Below are 23,361 nucleotides of genomic sequence, written 5' to 3' on the forward strand. Positions count from 1 at the left end.
TCTGAAGTGCACTTTAATTAGTGTAGCTAACAAAAATATATCTCACTCCTGTAATTATTGTGATTTGCTTCCAACACTAGTGGCTCATACACTGTAAAGTAAAACCTAATCAAAGATAAAATATGTGAACTTTTGTCAAAAGAGTAAAATGAAGATATGGCATTTTCCCCCTAAAAATTTTCTTCTCTACCTCTGATGTAAATGTTTTAGGATCCCCAGCTTGTTTTTTTAACTTTGTGACATTGATTATAAATGCCATATTTATTTTAAATCCTTTTACTATTCAATTTAGTGTAAAAAAATTACAACATATAATTGGAATTACTTTGAAATCCTTTTTTGAAAGATGCTTCCAAGAAAAATTATCACATTCTCACAATATAAAGAGAAATTTCTTTCTAAAGAAAATTCTTTTCTCTACACCAGGATTCTTTCTAAAGCTTTCTCTGGATCACTGAATGCTGTTTAGAAAAAAAATTGGAACAAATTAAATCTGTTCTGCTCTGGACACGTTCTTCTTTTTAACCAGCTGTAGTGCATCACAAAACTCTAAGGATAGACATTTATAGTGCAACCTTCAACAGGAAAATTTTCTTATAATCTCTATATTTAATTTTAAATGCTCATCTTAGCAAACATAAAAAATACATACTTTCAGTATCTTACTTTTTAACTTTGCTTTTCTCTTGAACATGGCCTTGTGACACTGAGTTTCATGGTCTAATTATATTCTCTGCAAAATTCTATTCTCTTTGACCAACTTCAGATCTATTTCCTTTCAAAGTGAATGTCTCTGTCCTTGAACTATGATAAAGGGTAAACAAGGAAGGTTCAAAAAGCCTGTTTGTACTACCTCATTGTTTTGCACAACTTACATGTGCCCATGGTCATTAATCTCTTCTTTAAAAGTAAACTGTACCATAGTTTAAATTTGTACCATACATCTAAATTATACCATCGGAAAAGAGTTAGAAAGGCTAGGAAGTCTTTTTGTGCTTCTATATTTCCAAGACCTTTCTGTGGGTCTCTCTTTCTCTTCTAACTTTTTGTGAAATGGAAGAACACAATTTAATGCTTCGCTCAGGCATTCACCCAGACAGGTCTGAAGTCGAAAACCAGCCAAAGTTAACCAATTAGATTAAATGAAGAGATACAGATTTGTCTTAGGAAGGACTACCTGGTTGCTCTAAAGAATAAATAGCTCCTTGATGCATAGCATGGAAAATAAATCAAGTCAAAATATGTTGAAACAGACTGAATTTATAGGTGAGGGAAAGGACTCATCCAACATTCTGGTTGCCTAAAGACTGCGAAGCGCACCTCCAAATATCAACAAGATCCAGCTCCATTTAGTTTCTGAAGCATCTGTCAAGATCTCTGCTCAAGGTGACATAACTATAGGCACGTGTGTACATTAAGGTATTGACAACAGATGAAACAGCAGGAATGGAATAACAATTCCAATGAATAACGGAGGAGAAATTTCAGGAGTGTAGAGACACTTTTAACTTCTTATTTATCTCTCCCTTCTTTCAGAGCACTTATCTGTTACTGCAGAAGGTATGCAGACAAATTATGTACTCCATCATATAGTGACACTGACACAGGGAACCAGTTTACATACATTAAGATAACTTTCTCTGTCATTTGCTTTCAGACAATCACTGCAGGTTCCTCACAAAACCCAGTGTGATCCAATACACTAAATAAAGAGATCTTGGTATTATCTTTCAGGAGGTCTGTCTTTGAAGGAGAGTTGCTTTTGGAAAAGCCTATTAGTCTTTTATTTTCCTAAGAGGTATTATAAGATTTTTGCTACTTTTGCCATCCCAGATGGGCAGTTGTCCAAAGTTAAGGATACGCATTGCAAATAGAGACCTGCTTCCACCATTCCTTACACAGGACAAATTTATTTTTACAGCATAGCAAAACCAAAATACCAAGAAAACGTAATTTTGCTGGAGATGTACGTCATTTCCTCAAACAATCTAAGTCCAAGTATTTGGACTGTGTCTGGCAGCTGAATACATAACATTACACTTATTCTGTAAAAGTTAATTTCTACTAAACCATCAGGTACTTATTTCATGAAGACAAGAGATTACAGAAATTTTGTCTATGTTACAACAGATTTTCTCTTTCTGTACCTATGAATTTTAATCACCTCACGGTTGCGGCAGCCCCCTTTGACCATAAGTATCAAGTGCTATTCTGGGTGCTCTAAACATAACCCAATGTAAAATTTGCTATTTTGGAAACGGGTTGCAAGGGTTACAAAACAAAAGCTTTCACTGGTCTTTCGGGACAGTCGACCAGCAGCTTGACAGTCTGTATTACAAACCACACCTTGATCAACACAACCTACTGCAAGGCCTCTTTGCAATAATAAAATAGATGGGTACCTAGAAGTTCCAAGACTTTTCTCCCATTTCTTACTCCTCTTAATGATACACAACAGCATGTTATCTGCCATCTTCTATTAACATGGAACACAAGAAAGGTTTTTAAAAAAACAGTGAAGATAGTCTCTTGTTTGAATATATGTAGCCTCACCTTGCGGATGCCTCTGCCAAGATCTTCTCCATAATTTGTCCCCAGAATTTCAAAATGCACATTGGGATTCCCCCCATTTTCTGCAAATTCCAGTTCTCCAGTCAAGCCATTTACTCCACCCTATTGGAAAAAAAGGACAACGGAGTGAAAACTCAGAAGTAGACAATTCTAATAACCTTTTGTTTCTCCAAGGGATTTGTGCACTAAATATGCAGAATACATACACAACTACCAGAACTAGGACAGTTTTCCAAACACCACATTTCCCTTAAAATTCTGAAGCCTAAATTGTTCCTGCATAATTTAAGCTCTTCACAGAAGAATCAAACTCAGCAATGCTAAGCAGATGCAATACAAGCAAAAGTCTTACTCTTAGTGTATTTGCACTCCAATTTTTGTTCTTTGACCCATCAGCATAGATGTATAGACATTCTAGCCCCATTAAAAAAAAAAAAGTTTTGCAACTAATTTTATTGAAAGCACAACTAAAGACAAATATATAAAAAAAATTGCATAAAAATTAGTTTTGTTTGTTTGTTTATTTTTGCTTCCCCCCACCAATGTTTCTCACCCAAAAGAGATTTCCACATAAGATCAGGTTGAGTTTGGGATAAATTTAGATGTTTTTTGAGCCCAACACAAGTGATCCACACAAATGAAGAGGGGCTTGTCTAGCTGAACATATTGATTTTTCTGTTTTCCTCCACAATTCTTGTCTACTACTCAGAATGCATGACATGAGCAGCAGTGCAGTGTATTTTCAAGCTTGCTTTTATTTTTTTACATTTTTGTCAGAAGGGGTTAAAATACTAAAGATGAAACAGTGAATATTTACTATAAAGAATCAGAGTTGAAAGGGCTATACATGCCATAGCAATACTCAAAATATATTCCAGGGTTAATTCAACATGACACACATTTCATCGTTGTATAAGAACTGCAATGACCTGAACTGTAAAATCAACAGAGCCACGTGAAATGCCTACAATGAAAACCTTTAGCCTTAAAAAATTCCTTCAGTTTTCAGATTCAGGGAAAATTAGATGTTTACCCTACTCCCTCAAAAAAACTTGAATAATATTTTAAGTATGTACAAGAAAAAAAATCTGCCTCTGGTATAAAACCATATGAAATGTGTAGCTTTTCTTCAAACCATAAAGCAAGAGTTTTGCAGTTGTGATTGCTCTTACAGTTAAGAGCTTTATTATTTGAACTGAAAAAACTGGAATAATAATACATAAATATTCCATGAAGTGCCATTTTCAGTTAGAAACAAGATAATACTTTGTGTATGTACATATATATTTCATTTTTTAAAATCTTTTTTATAATATTTACTTTTTGGAAGATATACTAGAATGAAAATTAAAAATAAAAGGAAAAAAACAACATCCTGATTAAGGGTACATCTGCACAGGCTTTTGCAGGAAGACTCCAGGTCATTTCACCCTCGGTGAGAGCTAGCCAGACAATTTTGATGGTTAGCATGACACTGAGGTTACTTATTAGCTTGAGCACAATCCTGTAATAATCACACCTTTCATGGCTTTTAGATTGGGGTTAGCACACCTCTGGCTGGTTCAGAGTAAAGACAGAGTGAGCTTGCGTTGTTTACCTGCAAAAACACTTGAACATATCCTTAGATAAATAACTGAGTTTCAAAATATAAATGTTTTCTGCTAACTTAAAATTGACTACATCCTATTCACGAACCAGAAATAAAACCTGTTTCACATACTTTTTTCTCATACGGTCTCATCTGGCTTTTTGATTAATTAAGCCAGAATTTCATGGTACATGTGATGTAGAAATGCCTGCAAAGCAGCACAGATCTGCAAGGCTTGGGATCCCCATCTGACCCCTGAAAGCCTCCATCTGGCTGATTTGCCCTCCCTGACAGCGCACACCTGTTCCTAGTCCTGCACCACTCTGACCACTTACCATATACTACTTTTATTATATTATACTTCATATTTCCTGTATTACTTCCTAAAACTTTTTCCCTGACAATGTGAATTAAACCTGTGGGTGTGAGGTAGGTAAAATATGAAAAATAATTAAACCATTATAGACCATCTGAGCTGCACCATGATTTCAAGTGAGCCACAAGCAAGGTGTGGAAAAAGGAAGCAAAAACTCCAGAACAAAATGATTAAAGAAAGGAAATATTCAACAAAAATTAAAATCTGTTAATACAGAAGCTTTGTACAGCAGAAAGTGTTTTTCTTTTTTCTTATTTTGTGACAAAGTAGTTTTAAATTGGGAACTTTCAATATAGAAAATTAAAGTGACTTTATTTTCCAGATTGAAAGTGTTCCCAATAATTTATGGGACATGAAGACAGAATCATGTCTAAAATGTAAATGATTTTTTGAGACTTGAGACAGCAATTTAAAATTCTAGTAAACTTTTTTTATTTTTTATAACCTTTGCCTTTATTTGAGCAAATATGATAAAAATAAAGATCATTTGAAGAAGTATTTCACCTCAGTTACATTTGAAGTAATGAAATCTACTTTTTAAGAAAACACAGGATTCTTTGGAAATACACGGCCTCTAACATATAGTACAGGTTAACAGAACTTACCTACCATATTTTGGAATTGAATCTCTATCCAAAACCACTGTGCAAGTTTATTTACCTTGATTTTTAAATGGCTGCAACTGTTGGGGCAAAATACAAACTCTAAGTCTGTTAGTTCTTTTTATTTGTCTGAAATGCAGCAGTAACCATAACAACAATTTTTCTCATTCATCTATTTTGGCAATTTTATCACGCTTTGAAAATTTCTCATGTAAGGGTGTCTTTGATTAGAGCTTTCTTTTCTAGACTGTGTACATCTGCAAATAGTGTAATAAAAGCTCAGCTTAGATGAGAATGCTCCTGGCTTGTAAAGGGCAGAGGCAGAAAGACAAAACAGTGAAGAACCACCCGTATAATACCAACAACAATACTAAATCCGATAGGAGGCTTCTTGGAGGTCCTGATGCCTCCTCTCTACCTGGGACCTACCTTGCTGGACCTGCAGGCCAGGCAATCCTGTTATTGCTCTCTACTAGTCCTCATTGTCCCACACAGCCTTTTTACAAGGCCTACACGAGCCTGCTTTGTTGCTTAGGGCTGATGGAATGGGACAGCGTATTGCCTAGGAAGAGTTTCAGGACACCACTCCAATTGTTCTGCTTAGTCTTTCACCGTGTGGATCCCTCTAAAGCACTTACTTGATTTATGGCATGTGTTTTATCCCTCTGCTAATGCATAGTGGAAGGAGACCACAGAGGAAATGGCCATCTGTATGACAGCTACTGATCCAGTAACTTCCTGATGAGATTTTTCCAAGTTATTTTAGTGTTAATTATGATAATGGGTAAGAGTCAAAGAAATTTTTCATTCCATTTAACTTACAGAAACAATGCTATTCGGGGAAAAATGAAGAGACATTTATTATCTACTCTCTCAAATTCCTCTAAGGTTGAGCTGCAACCACGCAATTTCCTGACACATTTAAAACTGAAGAGTGAAATGCCAGTCATTAGGACAAAAATGTTTTACTTACATTTCTGATCACCGCTCTGGGCTTTGCAGAGCTGTTATAAAGCTTGGCAATGTAGTTAAAGCCTACTCAAGTCCCGTCTAGACTGGCAAGATAAACTACAGTTTATATATGCTTAGGCACTACTATACTGCAAGTCTCTGAAGAAAGCACTATTTACCCTAGCAGTCAGGACCTCACTTGGGAATGTCAGCTTGCCAATCATCAGTTATAAAATATTGTACTTGCTCTCACAGTTCCTGTTCAAACTTCCTCTTTTTTTCAAAATATGGTTATGCTCAGACACTAGCTATTTTGCAATTAAGGAAAAAACTGTGGTTACAGGCAGAAAAAAACTGCTAAAAGCATTAAATACGAGTTTCACATTTTATTCTTGAAAAAATCTGATATTGAAAACATTGTGGCATTCTCAACACATGATTTTTAGCTGCTAGCGAAGAGAGTCTGATCTATTACCTGAAAAACAATTTGGCATCTTTTTCGCATGTCACCACTGAACATCACTGACATTTCCGAGACCAGAACTGGTTGACAATTCCACCTATGATTCATGAAATAGCACAAGGCACAGTGCACTTTCCACAAAGGAATAGGCTCTATGTTGCTGCTAGCACTAAAAATTTGCTGTTTGTCAGTGAGCTAAACAAATATGACTGGGAAGAGATCAGGTAAGCATGAGAGAAGATATATGAAGTAACTTGATGTCATTTTTCTGAGTTGATCCTCTGTATAATCCTACTTACATTTATTCTCAGGCTATTCGGGAAGATTAATTTTTCCAACAGTAGCATTATTTTCTAGTAATACTTATTTCTCTCACTGTAAGATAGCTTTACTGAAAAATAAACAAGTGAGCATGTGTTTGGGGATAGTTTCTATTACAGAAGTGAATTTAGAACTAATAGCTAGAGCTGGCCAAATTCATTAGAAGGATTGTATTTCCTGATGAATTTAACTATTTATTCAGTTCCAGAATGGGTAGAAACAAATATTAGATTTTGGTAATTGTAGTGGGCTTAAAATGTTTTTTTAGACTTTTTCCAATCAGCTGGAGTTGTTTGTAGAAATAGCGATGCAGGAATCAAATGTTCAACAGTGAAAGTAACAAATGACAATAGTGAATGATTCAGACAGCTATTTTGCCATTTCAAGAAATGTTTGAAACTCCAATTCCCCCTCATTCCCTGCTCTTCCCTATTAGCTCATTAATTATAAAGAAATCAGTTTATTTACCGCCAGAGTTCTCCTATTTTTAACAACTGCTGCTGCAGGTAGAACACCAGCATCCCTTTCTCTTACCTTCTTCAGTGTGTAGCTTTATAGAGATTTCCCATCTCTTTCCTTATTTTCCCCTCTAGAAATCAGAGAGAGATTCCCTCTGCAGCTAAAACTGCCAGATATTCCTGTTTCTGGATCTCTGATTCTAGAAGTTTGATTTTCTTCCAGAAAAAGCTTCCTCTGGAACTAGTTTTTCCTGCTTTTTTAGCAGCTAGAGCTCAGTTGCGCACAGCAGTAGATGGCAACGTCACTTCCGCTTTGCTGCTGCCAGAAGAGCTACTTCAGTTGCTAGTCCTTTTCTAAGGCAGGCAGGCTGGAATTAGGCATCTCTTCCTTAACTCTTACCCCCCCCCCCACCATACTTGGCTACAAGTGACACCCACTGAAACTACATTGAGGTGAGGGACAATCTGGGACAAGACGGTGATTCCAGCTCTGTGATACAGGTCATTATGAAGGTCGAGTTAAAGTTGTGCAGAAGATGGAAGTTCTTTTTCCAGGAGCATTTAAGAAATCTCAGAATACATCTTCACCCTGAACTGTAACAGTATCTTCTTACAATACTCCATTATACACTACATCTTTGAAACAGTGGTGATTTCAAAATGAAAATGCAGAACCTTTTATTCAGAAACTACTTAAATACCACATGGTAACTTTTTCCTGTTTTCTTTCAAAATTCAGGAAAATTAGTACGTTTTTATTTCACTTGATTTTAGAGGATCTTCCAAGGGGACAGGAGAGAAAAGATGTTTAAAGAAAAAAACCAAGATGGAAAATGGAAGCATTCTCAGGAAGAGATAAAATGTTTTTTATTTTTCCTTTCATTACTTTTTAATTTTATTGTTTTTCTGATACCTCGTCAGACATTCATCAATGACAACTTTTTAATTTCAAAAGCACACAGCTGTGATCCTCAGGTTCTTCTGCATAAGTGTTTTAGTTAAACAAAAGGGAAAGTAGACCACAAAACTAAAGAAGAATTCCTCTTTCTTGTGCAATTCCAGCTCTCAGCTGCAATCTTTAGCTTTCCTCTGCCTAGGGATTGAAATGGTACAGACGTACACACACACACAGGAAATTTCTGTATTTAATTTTTGATTAAATTTTGACTTTCAATTTTAGCATGTTACTTCTAGAAATTAATCTCTGTCAGCACAATGCAGTATATGGAGTATTTGGATTATTCAATTTTCACCAATAAAATGGCTTCTTATCAAAGTCATCTCATTCAAATAGCAGAGAAACCCCAAAGCAATAGGATGCTAGCCTAGTTAGCTGCAGACATCAGGAATTTCCTCGGCATTTGATTCATTTTTTTAGCAAGCTAACAACCCTGGAATTTCTACTTGCTCCTGCCTTCTTGAATGTTTTCATATTTCTCCTGGCCATTTCTTTTCATGTTTCAGGGTTAAGAGCTGCATAAATTGATCTTCAACACAGTGCAGCTCTTCTGTGAAAGGTCACAGAAGGAGTTTGTTTTATTAATCACATCGTTTTAGGAGGTCAGAATTGGAAGAAGATAAACTGGATAGCTGGGACAATGTGGCAAAGAAAGGAATACTCTCTTTGAGATGCAAGGAAGACGAGATGCTGGTAAGAAACAGCATAAAGGATGTTTATATAGGAGAACAAGATCATTCTCACATCCACAGACAACACAAGCAAGCAAATAATAGTAATGCAAAACAGTCAGCAGCCCTTTCCATGGTGGAGTACTTCTAGATTTAGAGATGCTAGTAGGGCTACCAGACTTTGCCTGAAACTCCAGCTCAGATGCTAAATTCTAATTCTAAAGTAGAAGTGGGTATTTTGAGTTTTCCAGCTCAGGCATCCTATTCAGATTTGAGTAAGTAGAAATAGCTTTTAGTTTATTAATGAAAAAGTGTGCAATAGTATTTATAAAATGCAAGCTGAGAAGAAAAGTTTCAGAACTAGCCTTGCCTGAAACATAGCTTAAAATACATGGGACTGCCAAATGTGAATTTGAAATTGCTCTGATCGGTTAAGAGCAATAGAGTCCCTTAAAGCCATATCCTGCCCCTGAAATAAGAAATGTGTCCTGGATTATCCTTGCAGTCTCATGACTTCAAACTATTAGAATGGAAACTGGGGAAAGCCACCAAAGAAAGACTTGAACTGTTATTTTGGAGCTAATGCAGATTGATCGGGGACTGAGGAAAAAATAAGCAGTGTTCAAAGGAGCCTTACATTTTGCCTGCATCATTGTAATTTCTGGTGTAGTTAAAGACCTAATGCAGAACACAACTTCTTGAAACAACATTATATTTTAAATTATTTTTTATGTCCTTTTAATGAAAGCCATAAATAAAGCACTTTTTTTTTTTTTTTTTGCTGTCCTGGGGTTTGTTTTTTGTATTTATAACGTAGGCACTGCCAGCACTTTAAATGTAAGTATACATTATCAGGAAGTACATGCAGAGAAATGAGAAGGCAGTTTTATGAAAGACATAATAACATAAGGAGGCTGAACTGAATAACTTACAGGGAAGGGTAAACTACCAACCTAAGCATATTTTGACTAAATACCAACCCGGAAGGCTGTGATAATTGTCTCTAAGCACATGGAGGCTGTAAACATCATGAAGAAAGGGAATAAATAAGAAAAAATATTTTTGAAAAACAGGAAAAGGATCTTGGGCATGAGCATGATTAAGGTATGAAATAATAATCACAGGGAAGCAGTGAAATCTTAATATTGGATAAACCACTGTAGAGACTGTTATAGGGAACAGTTCTGCAATGGCAGAATATAGACTAGATGAGTTAGGGTTTTCCTCACTCTCATTTCTATTATTTCACTATATTAATATCAATAGCAGTGCAACAGCAAATTCCACAGAACATTACCCAAGTGTAATTCTGCAACCTTATTTTTTCCTTTTACAAATAAAATAGTAAATTTAGCTGCTTTACCTCCTAACCTGTGACACTTTTTAGATAGGATATTATTCATACTTGAAAATTCTACTAGTTTGGTAGTTTTGGTAAACAAACTCATTGACTTAATTTCAAATATGCTCATTATGACATAGAAAAAACCCAAAACCAATTAAAGACTATTTTCTTTCAGAAACTATAAATATATCAAAACTACTGCTTTGCAAAGACACTGCTGGTACTGGCAAGAACAGTATGCATCTCAGAAGGAAATACTCCCTAATGCAAGTATTTTAGAAATCAAAGACGAGGAAATACAGGGAAAAGGTACCTTCTTGATGGTTTCCAACATCGATCGTCCTCCTTGCCAGGGTTTAGAGTTCTTCCTGATGCAGGTGAGGCTGGCCATGCTGTGCCACTTCCTGTCCTCCAGCTTCTTATGGAAGGCATTTGCCAAGAGGAGGACAGTGTCGTATATATACAGGTTTGAAATCTGCAAAGACATTAAAAGGGGAGTATTAGCATTATTATTTGTGGTCTCCTGCCAGCAGCCAGAATTTATCATTTGTTTTGCTGTACCCATAATCCTCTGGTAATTAAACGACTTATTTGGTATGAATAAGAAACTGTAAGAGTCAAAAAGTCATATCTTTGGCTCTCATAAAAACTGCAGCTAGGGGCTGTCACCGTACAAGTGATTTGCAGCAACAAACTACACACATGTGAAGTACAGGCAGCCCAATCATTGGCACAGCTCCACTTGCAGGATTTAAAGCCCTACTTATGAACATAAACAGACTTTCTTTTATTTTTAACCAGTTGCCTGCAACTTTCAATTTTTCAGTCACCAGATACTTGGACACCATCAAATTCTCTTCAAGATTGTTTTGTTCTTTTGAAAAACAGAAACTCTGAAAATTTAAAATAAATCATTTCATTATGGTTTTTGTTCCTGATTTTTGCAGTCAATTCTGACTGAGGCAATTTCTGGAATGGAATACGACCCGATGAAATCTTTCTTAGTGTGCAGTTGCATGTCGATTCTGCAACTTATAGTGTTTCCCATCAGAGTATTTGGCAATGGCTGTTAATTCCTTCCAGGACAACACTCTTACTGAGTAAATGTGTACATGTTTCACTGTGAGCATAGTTACCCACATACGGTATGAGGAAGTTCCAGTCTGGCATGAAAGAGAGAACAGTTGAACTCAAGAAAAGAAATTACTTGTGTGCCAGTTCCACTTACCCATATACTATTTCTATATATGTACTTTTAAATGCACACAGTACAAAGTCAGATGTGAAAGATACAATTCAATGTAAAAGAACAGAAGCTCAGAATTCATGAACACTTCTGAAACAGGTAGTTTACAATATAGCTTTATTTCAGTCATTTCTGTCCTCAAATGGCAGGGACATTTAAGTTACTAACAGTATCATAAAGTGAAACCTCAGGTCTCCTGAACAGAGGTTCTCAGGAAAAGACATGATGTTCAAAAACTGAGAAGGACCTTTGGGAATATTATTTTTAGATAACCTATTGGTCATTTGAAGCCATGGGGCCTGAAGTTACTGGGGGAAACTCAGTTTCCTCAGCTGTGCTATGAAGGGGGCTCTTCAGCATTCCTAGTGCCTGAAAACAAATTAGCTAGCAGCAATTTGCTAACTGAGGCAAGGTTGCTGGGGTTTTTTCTCTCCATCAGTCACAGACAAGCCAGAAGACATTTCCCAGATTTGTGGAATATGTTGACTGCTCTGTGTAAGGGTTCCTCCATACAGATGGTCTGCTCAAAACCTTAAAAGAAGAAGGAAGCTTACAATAGGAAAGTATGTCAACTTTGTGGAGAATGCCCCTATTCTGCCTCTTAAAAATATCCAAAGACAGGGAAAGTCCTGCAGCTATTGGGGGGGGTGTACACCAAGGAAGCACAATAATGCTGAAGATCTGAGACACTGATTGGCAAATCCACACATTGCCTTAAAAAAAAAGGAAAAAAAAAGAAAAAAGGAAAAAAAAGAAAAAAGAAAAAAAAATTAGCCTCTCTTCCTGCCTAATTACTCCCTTCCATATAATCTATTTGTTACGTTTTTATTTTCTTATGTAAATTCCATCTTTACGCTGGCTTTGCCTCTGTCACCCACAATCTGCTCTGTACAGTTCTCACAGGAAGGTTTTGTGACAGACTCCTTCCCTGCCTAGCATCCAGGAAAGAGGTCATCTTTCTCCTTACCTTGACAGAATTTCATGGGGCATTTTGCCTTCCACATATTATTGAAGGAGATCTAATGGTCTGCTGCTTTCCCTCCTGATAATCTCCCAGGATCGTCTATTGCCTTTACAACTCTACATTGTTAGTACCACAAATGCACAGAACTTCTGATCCTTATTTCCCTTTTTTGTTAAATGATGATGATGCTTCACTCCCTCTTTCTGGAAGACACTTCTTTATTCTTACTTGAGCTTCTCCTGGGACTCCAGTGGCTATGAATATTTCCATTTCAGTATTCACCCAGGAACTAATTTACTTTCTGCAGATGCACAGGCCAGGCATCACTGTGTATGACAGGATTAAAAGCATGGATTGCAGATCTGGGTTCAGATTAATCAAGCATTTTTAAAATAACTTGGATGATTTGTCTGTGTATTGTAAACCTACAAAGAATTCAAAGCATTTCAGCTAAAACTGTATTTCCTCAAAGAAGTCAGCACCACAGGGACATTTGTTAGAGGGGGAGAGAAGGAATTATTACTATGCTGTGAGGCAAGTTTATTTTTCATAAGCCTTCGCCAAAGGGAAAAAAAAACAAAAAAAACCCTTTAGAGAGCACAGACAATAAGGTCACTAATGAGACTAAATTGGTATATGAAGGGCTACAGATGCCAAGTCATCATTTCCCAACAACATGACATTGCTTTCAAGGTAGCTTCCATAACCTAATATCATGGGAATAGAAGACTATTGTCACAGTTCATGAGGAAGGATGCACTCACTAATCTAAAAGTAATATAGCTGGGCCTTCATCAAGTATTAACAGGGCTCAGGAGTACAGAGTTCAGCAATTATTAAGCATTGTTATTCCTTCACTCATAGTTCAGCTTAACATCTACAGCAATCAATCACTGATAATGCAATGATAAAGACACCACGATTAATTTCTGTTTCTCAAAATCACCCTTCCCTGTAACCACCAGAAGTATGCTTCATTAGTAACTGTCCCAGTGCACAGAGTGGGGCTGTAATTTAAAGTCACTTTACACTTCTACTCATTTCCCATGTAAATTTACTGGGACATTTACCGCATTACCTGGTATCCATTACTGATCCTTTATTTATTCCAAGTCTCTTAGACTAATGGCTGGACACTTGCATTACCAAGCAGTAACTAACTGCATAACCTCTTGTTGATGCAATTCAAAATTCAGATATGAATTTTTTGTTCCAGAGTGTAGAAGAAAGCAGATTAAGCATGAGTCATTAATCTGGATTAACAGTGTTTATTTTATGTGTACTTAGACTATTGCACTAAATTGTACTAAATACTTCTGTGAATCCAGTTTTTAACTTCCTGCCTCCAAAATGATACAAATTTATAGAAGTTGTTGTTTCAACTAAGACAATCCCAGAGACACAATGAGAGATCTTCACCAAAATATTTTTCAGTGTTTTAATAAACATGCTGAAAAAATTAATTATTCACATAGACTTTAGGGGGAGTAATTCAGAAAAAATAAATCAAGAAATCCACCCTTATAATTTCCAGAGAATATTTCTGATTAGTCACACTTCAATGGCATAAAAAAAGCATTAGAAATTTCAATTTATAAACAGTTCCAACTCCCCACTGGAATAGAAGTTGATTTATAATATTGTTGGGGAGAACAAAGAAGCAGCGGACAAACCCCACAGCTACTCAAAGGTCTGTGCATCATACAAAGACACAGGGGAAAGTGTGTCGGAGTTCTTCTTCCTTTCATTTTTTAGTGTTGTCTCACTCAGCTACTAATGAAGTGCAGCGATCTCAGGGAGAGAATGAAAAAAGCAACTCAACTGTGCAGAACAGTTAAACCAGTCAAGCTTCCACCATTCCTTTGAACCAAAACATTATGAAAGTTTTCAATAGGAATATTACAGCTCTCCAAGCTATAGGTTGATCAAGAAGCACAGGTTAAGGTATAAGGTCCAATCTAACACATTAAATGGAATTTGCCAATTTGTAGAGAATAAACTTTGATTTCTAGAACTTTTCTTTCCTTGAGCCAGTTCACTGTTGAAGTGAAAAATGAAATGAAAGTGAAGTTGAAGAGAAAAATAAATCAAAACGTGAAGCCTCCCATCGATACCTGATTCTTATTTTCTGCCTTGCTGTAGTTGGTAACTTTGTTCATGAAAACTGCTCTTTGCAATCTCTAGTGGCTGCACGTTAATCACACCCTCAGTTTTTACACATTATTCATAGACTACTGAAGTTCCCACTAGGACCATGCTGCCATAACAGAATAGTGCAACCTAAAGACTTTTCACAGATCCTAAATAGCCTCTAGAAATATCCTATGCATCCATTAACCTTACACAGCCCTGTTTATTTTAAGAACTCTAACAGGATTGCTGTGGAGTGTGCTACGGCCAAAGTTTTTCATGTTATCAATAGTTGCTTACTGGCTGCTTTGTGAACACTTAGTGAGGCAGAGGCTCTTACAGCTAACCTGAAACAGGGCAAGACCAGCCACACTTCTCCTCCTTTTCCCCTTACATGTTTTCATTTTAAGAAAGGACACTCTTCAACACCTCTCTATTTCTCTCCCATTGTTTTCTCTCCCTTCTTCCTTTCAGCATTGCAAGACAACTGCTCTTTGCTGTTCAGATATGCTCCTCCTGCACCACTGCCAATGCAGTCATCTTTCCACAACTTCATAAACGACCACGCAAAAAACCCCAAAAGTAAAATTGACATCTTAAGCCAATTTCACACTCCTGATTTACCATAGCTTCGTCATGATGAAGCCTAACCATATATACAAGAGAAATAGAGGACTTGCTCTTGGAAAAACTATGTGAAGTCAGGACAGTGACCATGATCCTGTTGCTGATTTCATGTGGAAGGAAGGCTCTTACAGTTTAATTGTGATTTATAATTAACAACCCTGAAAATAAGGCCTCTTTGGAACATAGGCATAGATTTACGTGCATACACCATGAGACTTGAAACAGATGATGCGGGTGCTCCCCAGGAAGGCTTTCGTATTGACAACACATTTGAGGTTTAGAGAAGCACGGCAACCCAGGAAACACTGGCTATGGGGAGGAAAATCTCGGTGAGATGAAAAAATTAAAATTTAGCAGGGCAACAAACAACTACCCCACTGCCTGGAGATCAGGTGGCTTTTTTGGACTTCCTTCTCAATTGCTGTGGAGTGGATGAGTTGTTCTTGTCCATCAGTCACACTCTCCCCCCGCCCAAGTATTTTCTTTTTATGCCATGAGCCATTAAACTGCATGTCAGAGAGGACATGAAAAATAAACATTAAATTACACTAAGCCCCTGGGGAAAAACCTTGAACTTATCTAGAAAGAGAGTTCCCAGGTGGGAATAGACTGCTATATGAACTACCTCCATGCTTTGGGAAAAAGGGTCCTTCGGATCACACAGTGATGAAGATATTCTGTGGTTGCCACGGAAACAGCGCTGACTTATGTTTTGGGGGACTGGAAATGTCTGTCGAATAATCGTTAACCTTCCAATTGACCTTCTCACCAGCTCCTGCACATCCACGTCATTTATTTCCTGGAAGACAAGGCAAGGGAGAGAATATGCATGAAAGTTAAAATACAGAAATGTTACCACCTGATTATAAACAAAAAATAAACTGAAAGGACCAAGAGGTGTGTGATTGCTACATGGCTATTGTTGAGCTCTGCCACAGCCTCAAAAAGAACATAAGGATGCTCATTGTAACAACTGACATACCACCCTTACAATAATTGCAAAAGTTTAAAATGTACTGTGCCCAAACCTCACCGAATCTTTGTAGATGTGAATGGGCTTAGTTGTTTCATTTTGGGTTTTATCTCCCTCTCTTTTTACCTTTGATCTTTTACTTAAAAGTGTTTCAGAGCGTCCTTAGCAGATAATGTGTAAATCAGTAGGAAGTCATATGATGAGGTATTTCTAAGTGTAGCATTACTTAGGAGCTGTGAAGGTACAATTATTCAGGCCTTAAGTGTTCATTTCCTGGAAACAGAATATCAAGAGCCTATAAACAATGTGCAAGTTAGCAAACATCATTTACCAAAAGGGCAAAGAAAATGCATTAGAGCATTCTAGGTGTGTATGTGTTTGTTTATAGAAAGACCTAATTTAAAACCAACTTTTTACTCCATAGGGTACCTATTAAGGCTTACAGCTGAATGCTCAGCTCTACAGACACACGCTTTAAAGAAAAAAATAACTAAGTAAATACATCGATATCTGAAATACTAATCTTAAAATACTAACTTTAAGGCAGGTTAGGGAAACCAGAAAAACAGTTCTTTACATAGTATGAATTCCTGCAGTTTAGGAACACAGTGTTTTACACCATTGAATGATGAGGCCCTTGGGAACACAGAGCAAGAGGAGTGTGGGATCACAAGCAACAGCAACTGACTCCAACCTTTACATAAGAACTTGAACTTTAGTTAAACACAGGTTTTTTTCTGATGACTCAGATAGGGTCAGCTGGTAGCTTTCAAGGCAATTCTGTGTCTGTATTTTTCTGTAAAGCAGGAGAAATAATCTACAAAATTGCTCAATGTTTTTAACTAGAATCTAATTTTCATCATGCTAAACTGTTTCTCCATAATCTGTATTGATTACAGAGGCTGATGCCCCAAACTTTCTAGATGTTTAAATTTGTGGACACACCCCCCCAGTAAGGGAGGCGCTTGAGGAGCTCCTATTAGTAATCTGCATTTAACATACCCTTGCAAACAGCCACAGTTTATTGAATATTTCTGATTCTCATTTGTGTATTTATAGCTTTTCATTTTTTAAAGGATACAGCACATCTACACTGTTTTACCTGTAACTAAACACCAGCATCTTTTTTTGCGTCTAGCTTCCTGATCTATACCCATAATCAAGAACTTAGGAGGCACCAGGAGATAGACTTGACCTCAAATTACAGAATCTGTCTTGTGAAAAGGAAGCCAAACTTTTTGAAAAAGCAGCTCTTAAAATGTTAAGACAACTATCCTGGTAATTTTGGCTTTTTTTTGAGCTTCAGTGAACATTCTTTAATTATTTTGGAACAATTTCTTTGGACATACTGGTATTTGTTATTTCCTCTAAATTTTGGAAGAAAAATACATGAGATATAAATTTTGACTTCTACTGTCTTGACTACAGTAACAGTATTTTATTCATCTTCACAGATTGTCATAGTTTCTGAATTCATCTGTTATTAATGTTCTTTATGAAATATAGATTTTTCTGCTAACAAAAATAACACGTGGCGTCAGCTGTGTCCAGTGTAATATCTTGCATTTCTGGTCGATTAATTCTTAATGTACCACAGATAATGGTTTCTCTCAGCTTAAGATGCTGTCTTTTCATTTAGTCTGTATCACTTCACTAGCTGCAAGGTAAAAAAAAAAATCAAAACTGCTGTTTTAGCAAAATGCATGTAATCTTCTTTATAATACTTTCAGTATAATCAGAAAGGAGACCTCAAGAAACTTATTTTGATTTTAAACTATATCCTTTCTCAGAGGATTTAAAAAAAGTTTGCCTGGTTTCATTATACACTGTGCCCAAACTGTAACAGCAAAATTAGACTCATTCTAATAATGTAAAAACTGATACCTGCATGGGCGCTTTATATTGCTAAATAATACTTTAAAAAACATTTTGGCTTTCACCTGCTCAAACATTTATCTTTTCTGCCTCAAAAGTGTATTTATTTTTTCTGTATTCAGCATTTTTTGGTGCATTTTAATTAGAGTGCTTTCATTTTAACCTTTAGATTACTACCTCATATTTTTATACATCACCTGGGAACTAATAACAGAATCCAAACACCAAAGAGATTTTTGTATGGCTGCCAAGGAGGTATATACATCAATAGATTAATGACAACTATTATTTTAAATGCTGTGAATTCCACTGATTATATCATAAATTCAGATTTTAGGTTAACAACAAAGCAAAGCCATGCAAACCCAAATTCCACTTCAGTCATTTGCTACATATTTCTTTGTCATTTTTTTAATACTTGGCATTGACTGAGTGACGAGCCTTTTATATAATGACTCTCCAATATCATCTCTCATTCTTGAATTTTGGATCTGACTTAAGAAAACTATATAAAGCAACTATTGTATGAAACGAAACAATTTTCATTTGCACTTCAAAGGAGGATACAGTATAATGATGTAAGGATGGCAGATGATCTGTTACACAAGCACCAAATGTCAAAAAAAAAATGACAAAGTTGGCCAAGTTGAACTGAGTTGGCACCTGTATAAATTTAGGCTAGGTTATGTGTTGGGTTTTTTTGTTTGGTTTTTTTTTTTTTTTTTTTTTAATCAGAAGTTCAATATATAGTTCCAAACCTTTCTTTTGTTGGTCTGAACTTGGAATAAATGGGAGGCTGTCCTATTTCAAATTGAACAAGGATAAAATTAGATGTACCTTTCATCTGAGTAGGCAAATAAATAAGGAGAGAAATGCTATTTTAAATTGATAGCTCTTTACAGATGAATTAGGAAAAGGGAACTGAAGAGGATCACCTTGACATATCAGGCAGAGACTCCAGTGGGAAGCAAGACTATATACTGGACACCTAATATACATTACCGTTCAGCTTCGTCTCATTATTTTAAGATAAGCAACCTAAGCAGAGACTTACTATTCACCACAGAGCAACTGCACCAGTAGTGAGAGACATGGAGGGAAATAATTTATTCACATGCTCCTGTAATAAGCACCAAACAAAGGCAGCAATACTTTTTCTTATGAAACATCTTAACTTTAGGCCAAGATGATGATTCCGGTATTTATCATATACTGGACATGCCCTATTTTCCAGGGCATGCCATGTCTTCATCACATCCCACATGACACTCAGAAGGGAGAGTGTTTTTTCCTCCTCCAAAAGCCAGCAGCAGTGAGCAGGGGGAAGAGTGGGAAAGGATGGCCACTCTTACACCCCCTTGAGGCCTCTGGGCTGCCACTGCCCATGCCACAGCATAATTGGGCTATGCCCTTCCTGAATTTCTCAGCGCCTTCCAAAGAGGAGTAGTGGAGGGGAAGGCATAAGTAGATGAAGCTCCAAGACACGTAAAAGGAAATCTTAAACTGCATAATCATTTGCTCCATTTTTATCTTCCTTAGGTTTCTTAGGTTCTGGGGAGGATGATGAAAAAGAGAAAATTGATAGGACAAGGAGAAATCAGTTTTTAGCTTTCATAGAGAAAAAAATCCAAGAGCATTGAGAAAGCAGGGCTAAGTCAGTCTGTCCATTGGGTCTCACCTGTCTGAAAAAAAGAGCTGGCAGCTTGGTTGCTGACCTGTACCAAAGAGGGTGGCATTTCACACCTGACCTGCTGTCACCATTGGAAATGTAAGGGTTCAAATGAACCTCTAATGCTACTATTAATCAATTATCCACATTAAAATGCAGAATCGTGTGAACTCCTGGAACTGAGCTGTGATTTTAGGACCTGATCTAGCTGCTTGAGCTTAAAACAGTCATGCCCTACACTTTTCTTCATGGTGGAGTGCATTGGGCTGAAACACAATGGAACAAGCTGACTGCATCAGCCAAGGACCAGCCGTCTCCTAGGAAAAACATGTGTTCATCTGAAAGTAGCCTTTGAATACAAACTTGTGGGTCCCCCAGTCCTCTCTTGTGCTATGATGGGCAAACCTGTTGGATCTTTTTCCATCAAATGTTCTTTAAGAGAGTTTGGGGTTTTTTTCATTCTTTCCTCAAAGAAGGAGTTTTTCCAGACTCTGATTTCTCTGGTAATTAGAAACCTTCTACTAACTTTCGCCCTCTATTTATTTATGGGCAATTTGAACTCATTTGTTCTTGTGCCAGCCTTGTCCTCTAGCCCTTGACAATGATGCATTTATTCACACTCTGTATGTGTTTATAAACAGACAGCATATCCTCTTTCAGTCTTTGTTTTCATAGGCTAATCAAGCCAACATTTTCAGTCTCTCCTCACACAAATCAGCTTTTCTGTGCACCCATTCCATTCTAATTTTAATAGAGCTGGTCATAATTGTGCACATTATTGCAGATAAAATCCAGCCAATCTTTTCTACAGTAGCATTAATATTTTCACCTCCTGTATGGCAACTGTAGGCAGCGGAAAGTGTTTTGAGCTGTCCTTGAGTAAACAATAGTAATAGAGAACTGGTGGCAGCCTTGGGCATAGTAGAGATGACTGAAATATTTTAACAAAGGAAAATGCTTCAGAGACATGGATTTAAAATAAAAAAGGACATTTGTTTCATTTAAAAGGAGCAAAAGAAAGAAAAGTGATGAAAATCATAGAAATGCCCCTTTCAGTTCCACTAAATCAAATCTAAGCTTACTGTACACTTGTGATTTAAGAGTCATAGAAGAAATATAATTTTAATATCCTGGGCTTTTTGAGGTTATATTTACTATTGTGTAGAGGAAAAGAAACAAGCAGAGACAGACAGACAGAGGAAGAGTGTGAGAAATCCATTCTCACATTTTGTTAAGACATATTTGATCATGACTACATTCAAATCTATGACTCCTGCAAATTTTAAATAAAGAATTGCACCATCTGCTTTAAGGCCCTGAAGAAACAGGAACATTTATTTGGAGAGTGTGTTTCCTCAGCTGACTGCACTGATCAGAAGAGATTTGTATCATTTGCAAAGGACTAATACAATATATCATGCTTTAGCAAATTATGAATCCTTTCATTTTATCGGAACAACCTCCCTCCTCCCACACATGCATTTCCATTATGATACACAGTCTTCAAGCAAATTTGCTGTATTACATAAAATAGCAACTAATGGGACAATAAAAATTAAGGAACTCTTTCCGGGCATTACAGCATTTAAAGCGAGCAATTAAAATAGCAGATGTTACCTCACATAGGCTAAGCAGATTCCTGATCACAAAACTGTGATCACTATACTCGATGTGTTATATCCCCTTGGCACAATGATGGAATAGAAAAGAGAACTCCAGCTTATTTTGATATCTCAGTGCAAGGAATTATTGGAATCATATGTGGATTTTGCAAAACAATGCATTTTCACTGTGATAGATCATCTTAACATTTCAAATTAGGAGGCCAAAGAAACAGCGTTACAGTTACTTAGTTGACAGTCTGATTTAGCCAATACAGGCACACAAACACAGACGTCTAAGATGTCACAAAAAATTCATGTAAGCAACAAAACATGTATGTTCTTCACATGACTGTCTGTAGCGTAAAGCTGGGTTCTCAACCACTGAGGCCCCATTCAGTGCTGGAAAAAAACACAGATTACTGGTCAGGGGCAATGCAAGGCCCTAACCGGTAATTTCTGCTGGACCTGGGTTGTCTTCACAGCACTTTCTGAGGCATAATTTTCTCCAGGGAAAACTGGCTAAAATTCCACTGGTTTAAACAAATAGGCCAAAGTACAATCCCAATGCAACAATGTTATACCTTGCTATAACCTTGAAAAAAAATTCTTTGGATTAAGTTACCTCACTATTAGCACACTGTACTATGAAAACCTAGTATTTAAATATAAAAACAGAAGTGCACAGTAAATCCAGAAAGCACGCCTGGAATATCTCCAAGCAATCTTTTATCCTGAGAATATACAGGAGTCACACAATCTACATGTTAGGGGAGAGTTATCTCCCCAGGGAATTAGGCTGTTCTGGACCTAAATTGCTTTTCACAAAACAAAAGAAAAATCTGAATGTCATCAAATCTAAGACCGACTGCATTGTTCAATGTTTATATGCAGAGTTACTTCACATGTTGACTCGTCGTATTTTAGCTGACAAGCGTTCATGGAAGAACCTATTTCACAGTTTAAAAATAGGATCTCAGTTTAACTTACTTTCTTTTTTCCCTTCATGAACATTCACATATGACCTGATCTAGAAGTCCACCAAAAAGCCTCCCACTAATATCAATAGGTTTGGGTATCAACCATGACTGAATTCTAGGGGAATTCTTAAAGGAAAGGGAAAGATGGGATTCTATTATTATTATTTTTATTATTAATAAAAATCATTAAAATATAAACAAAACACAAGCACTCCAATACAAAAGATTACATATGAAAAAAAGATCTTAAAAAGATCCTCTAAAACCAGTCAGCTCAAGTCAAATGTGAAATCTCAAGATACTTAGAAGGAAAAGAGATTTTTAATTTTATTTTCCATTTATTCATTCAAGCACTTCTGTTTAAAATAGGCAAGACAAACCAGCAAAGTCCAAGAACTTGTCATTCTATTTTTATTAAGCAACATCCACTCTCCCAGCATGTCTGAACTTTGTCGTAGCTTCTGCTTCCTGTTGGCAAAGTCAAGATCAGCATGAATATTGTCAGTAAGCCTGAAAACAGGATTCATGGTTCACAACAATGTTCACTTGACAGTTACCTCATTTATAATGATCCAGTGACAGTCAAAAGCAACCAAATTAGTCTCCACGACCTGAAATAGAGAACAAACCAGCTATCAGTCAGCTTGCTTGTGAAAGCCAGAAAAAAAATTAAATGGATGCTCTCTGCAAATGACAAATCCCAAAGCACATGCCCTCGAAGACCTTTGTTATTCAACTGAGGATAGAGAACCTTCAGCAAAATTCTGCAGAAGCATTTGTGTTATTGTTTGACTGCTAATTAAACTTGGAAAATACATTTCTTTGCCGGCATCAGAGAAAAGAATGTGTTTCAGTTGACTGAGGAGAAAATGAAATCGGTTTTGCCTTAATATTGTGTGTGGAGAGGGAGCAACAGAGAGGAAGGCAGAAAATGAATATCAAGTAACTCTTGTCAGATTTCCATAGCTCCTGCCTCTAAGGTCTTTCCAGTG

At 36.7% G+C, this 23,361-nt stretch overlaps 1 protein-coding gene across 2 annotated transcripts in view; it reads right to left on the bottom strand.

Annotated features, from left to right (window-relative positions):
- The window catches only part of GRID2 (glutamate ionotropic receptor delta type subunit 2), a 751,024-nt gene that overhangs the window by 215,704 nt on the left and 511,959 nt on the right, over window positions 1-23,361 (bottom strand). For both annotated transcript variants that reach the window (XR_008233407.1, XM_052776367.1), the window contains exons 5-8: window positions 22,927-22,980; window positions 15,897-16,070; window positions 10,618-10,779; window positions 2,554-2,673 (exon numbers count right to left, since the gene is read on the bottom strand). Coding sequence is in view for 1 of the 2 variants with exons in the window: in XM_052776367.1 (XP_052632327.1) it covers window positions 2,554-2,673; window positions 10,618-10,779; window positions 15,897-16,070; window positions 22,927-22,980 (510 nt within the window). In the remaining variant the exon portion in view is untranslated. The remainder of the gene's footprint in view (window positions 1-2,553; window positions 2,674-10,617; window positions 10,780-15,896; window positions 16,071-22,926; window positions 22,981-23,361) is intronic.

Source organism: Harpia harpyja, chromosome 2, assembly GCF_026419915.1.
Source record: "Harpia harpyja isolate bHarHar1 chromosome 2, bHarHar1 primary haplotype, whole genome shotgun sequence".
NCBI classification, from domain to species: Eukaryota; Metazoa; Chordata; class Aves; order Accipitriformes; family Accipitridae; genus Harpia; species Harpia harpyja.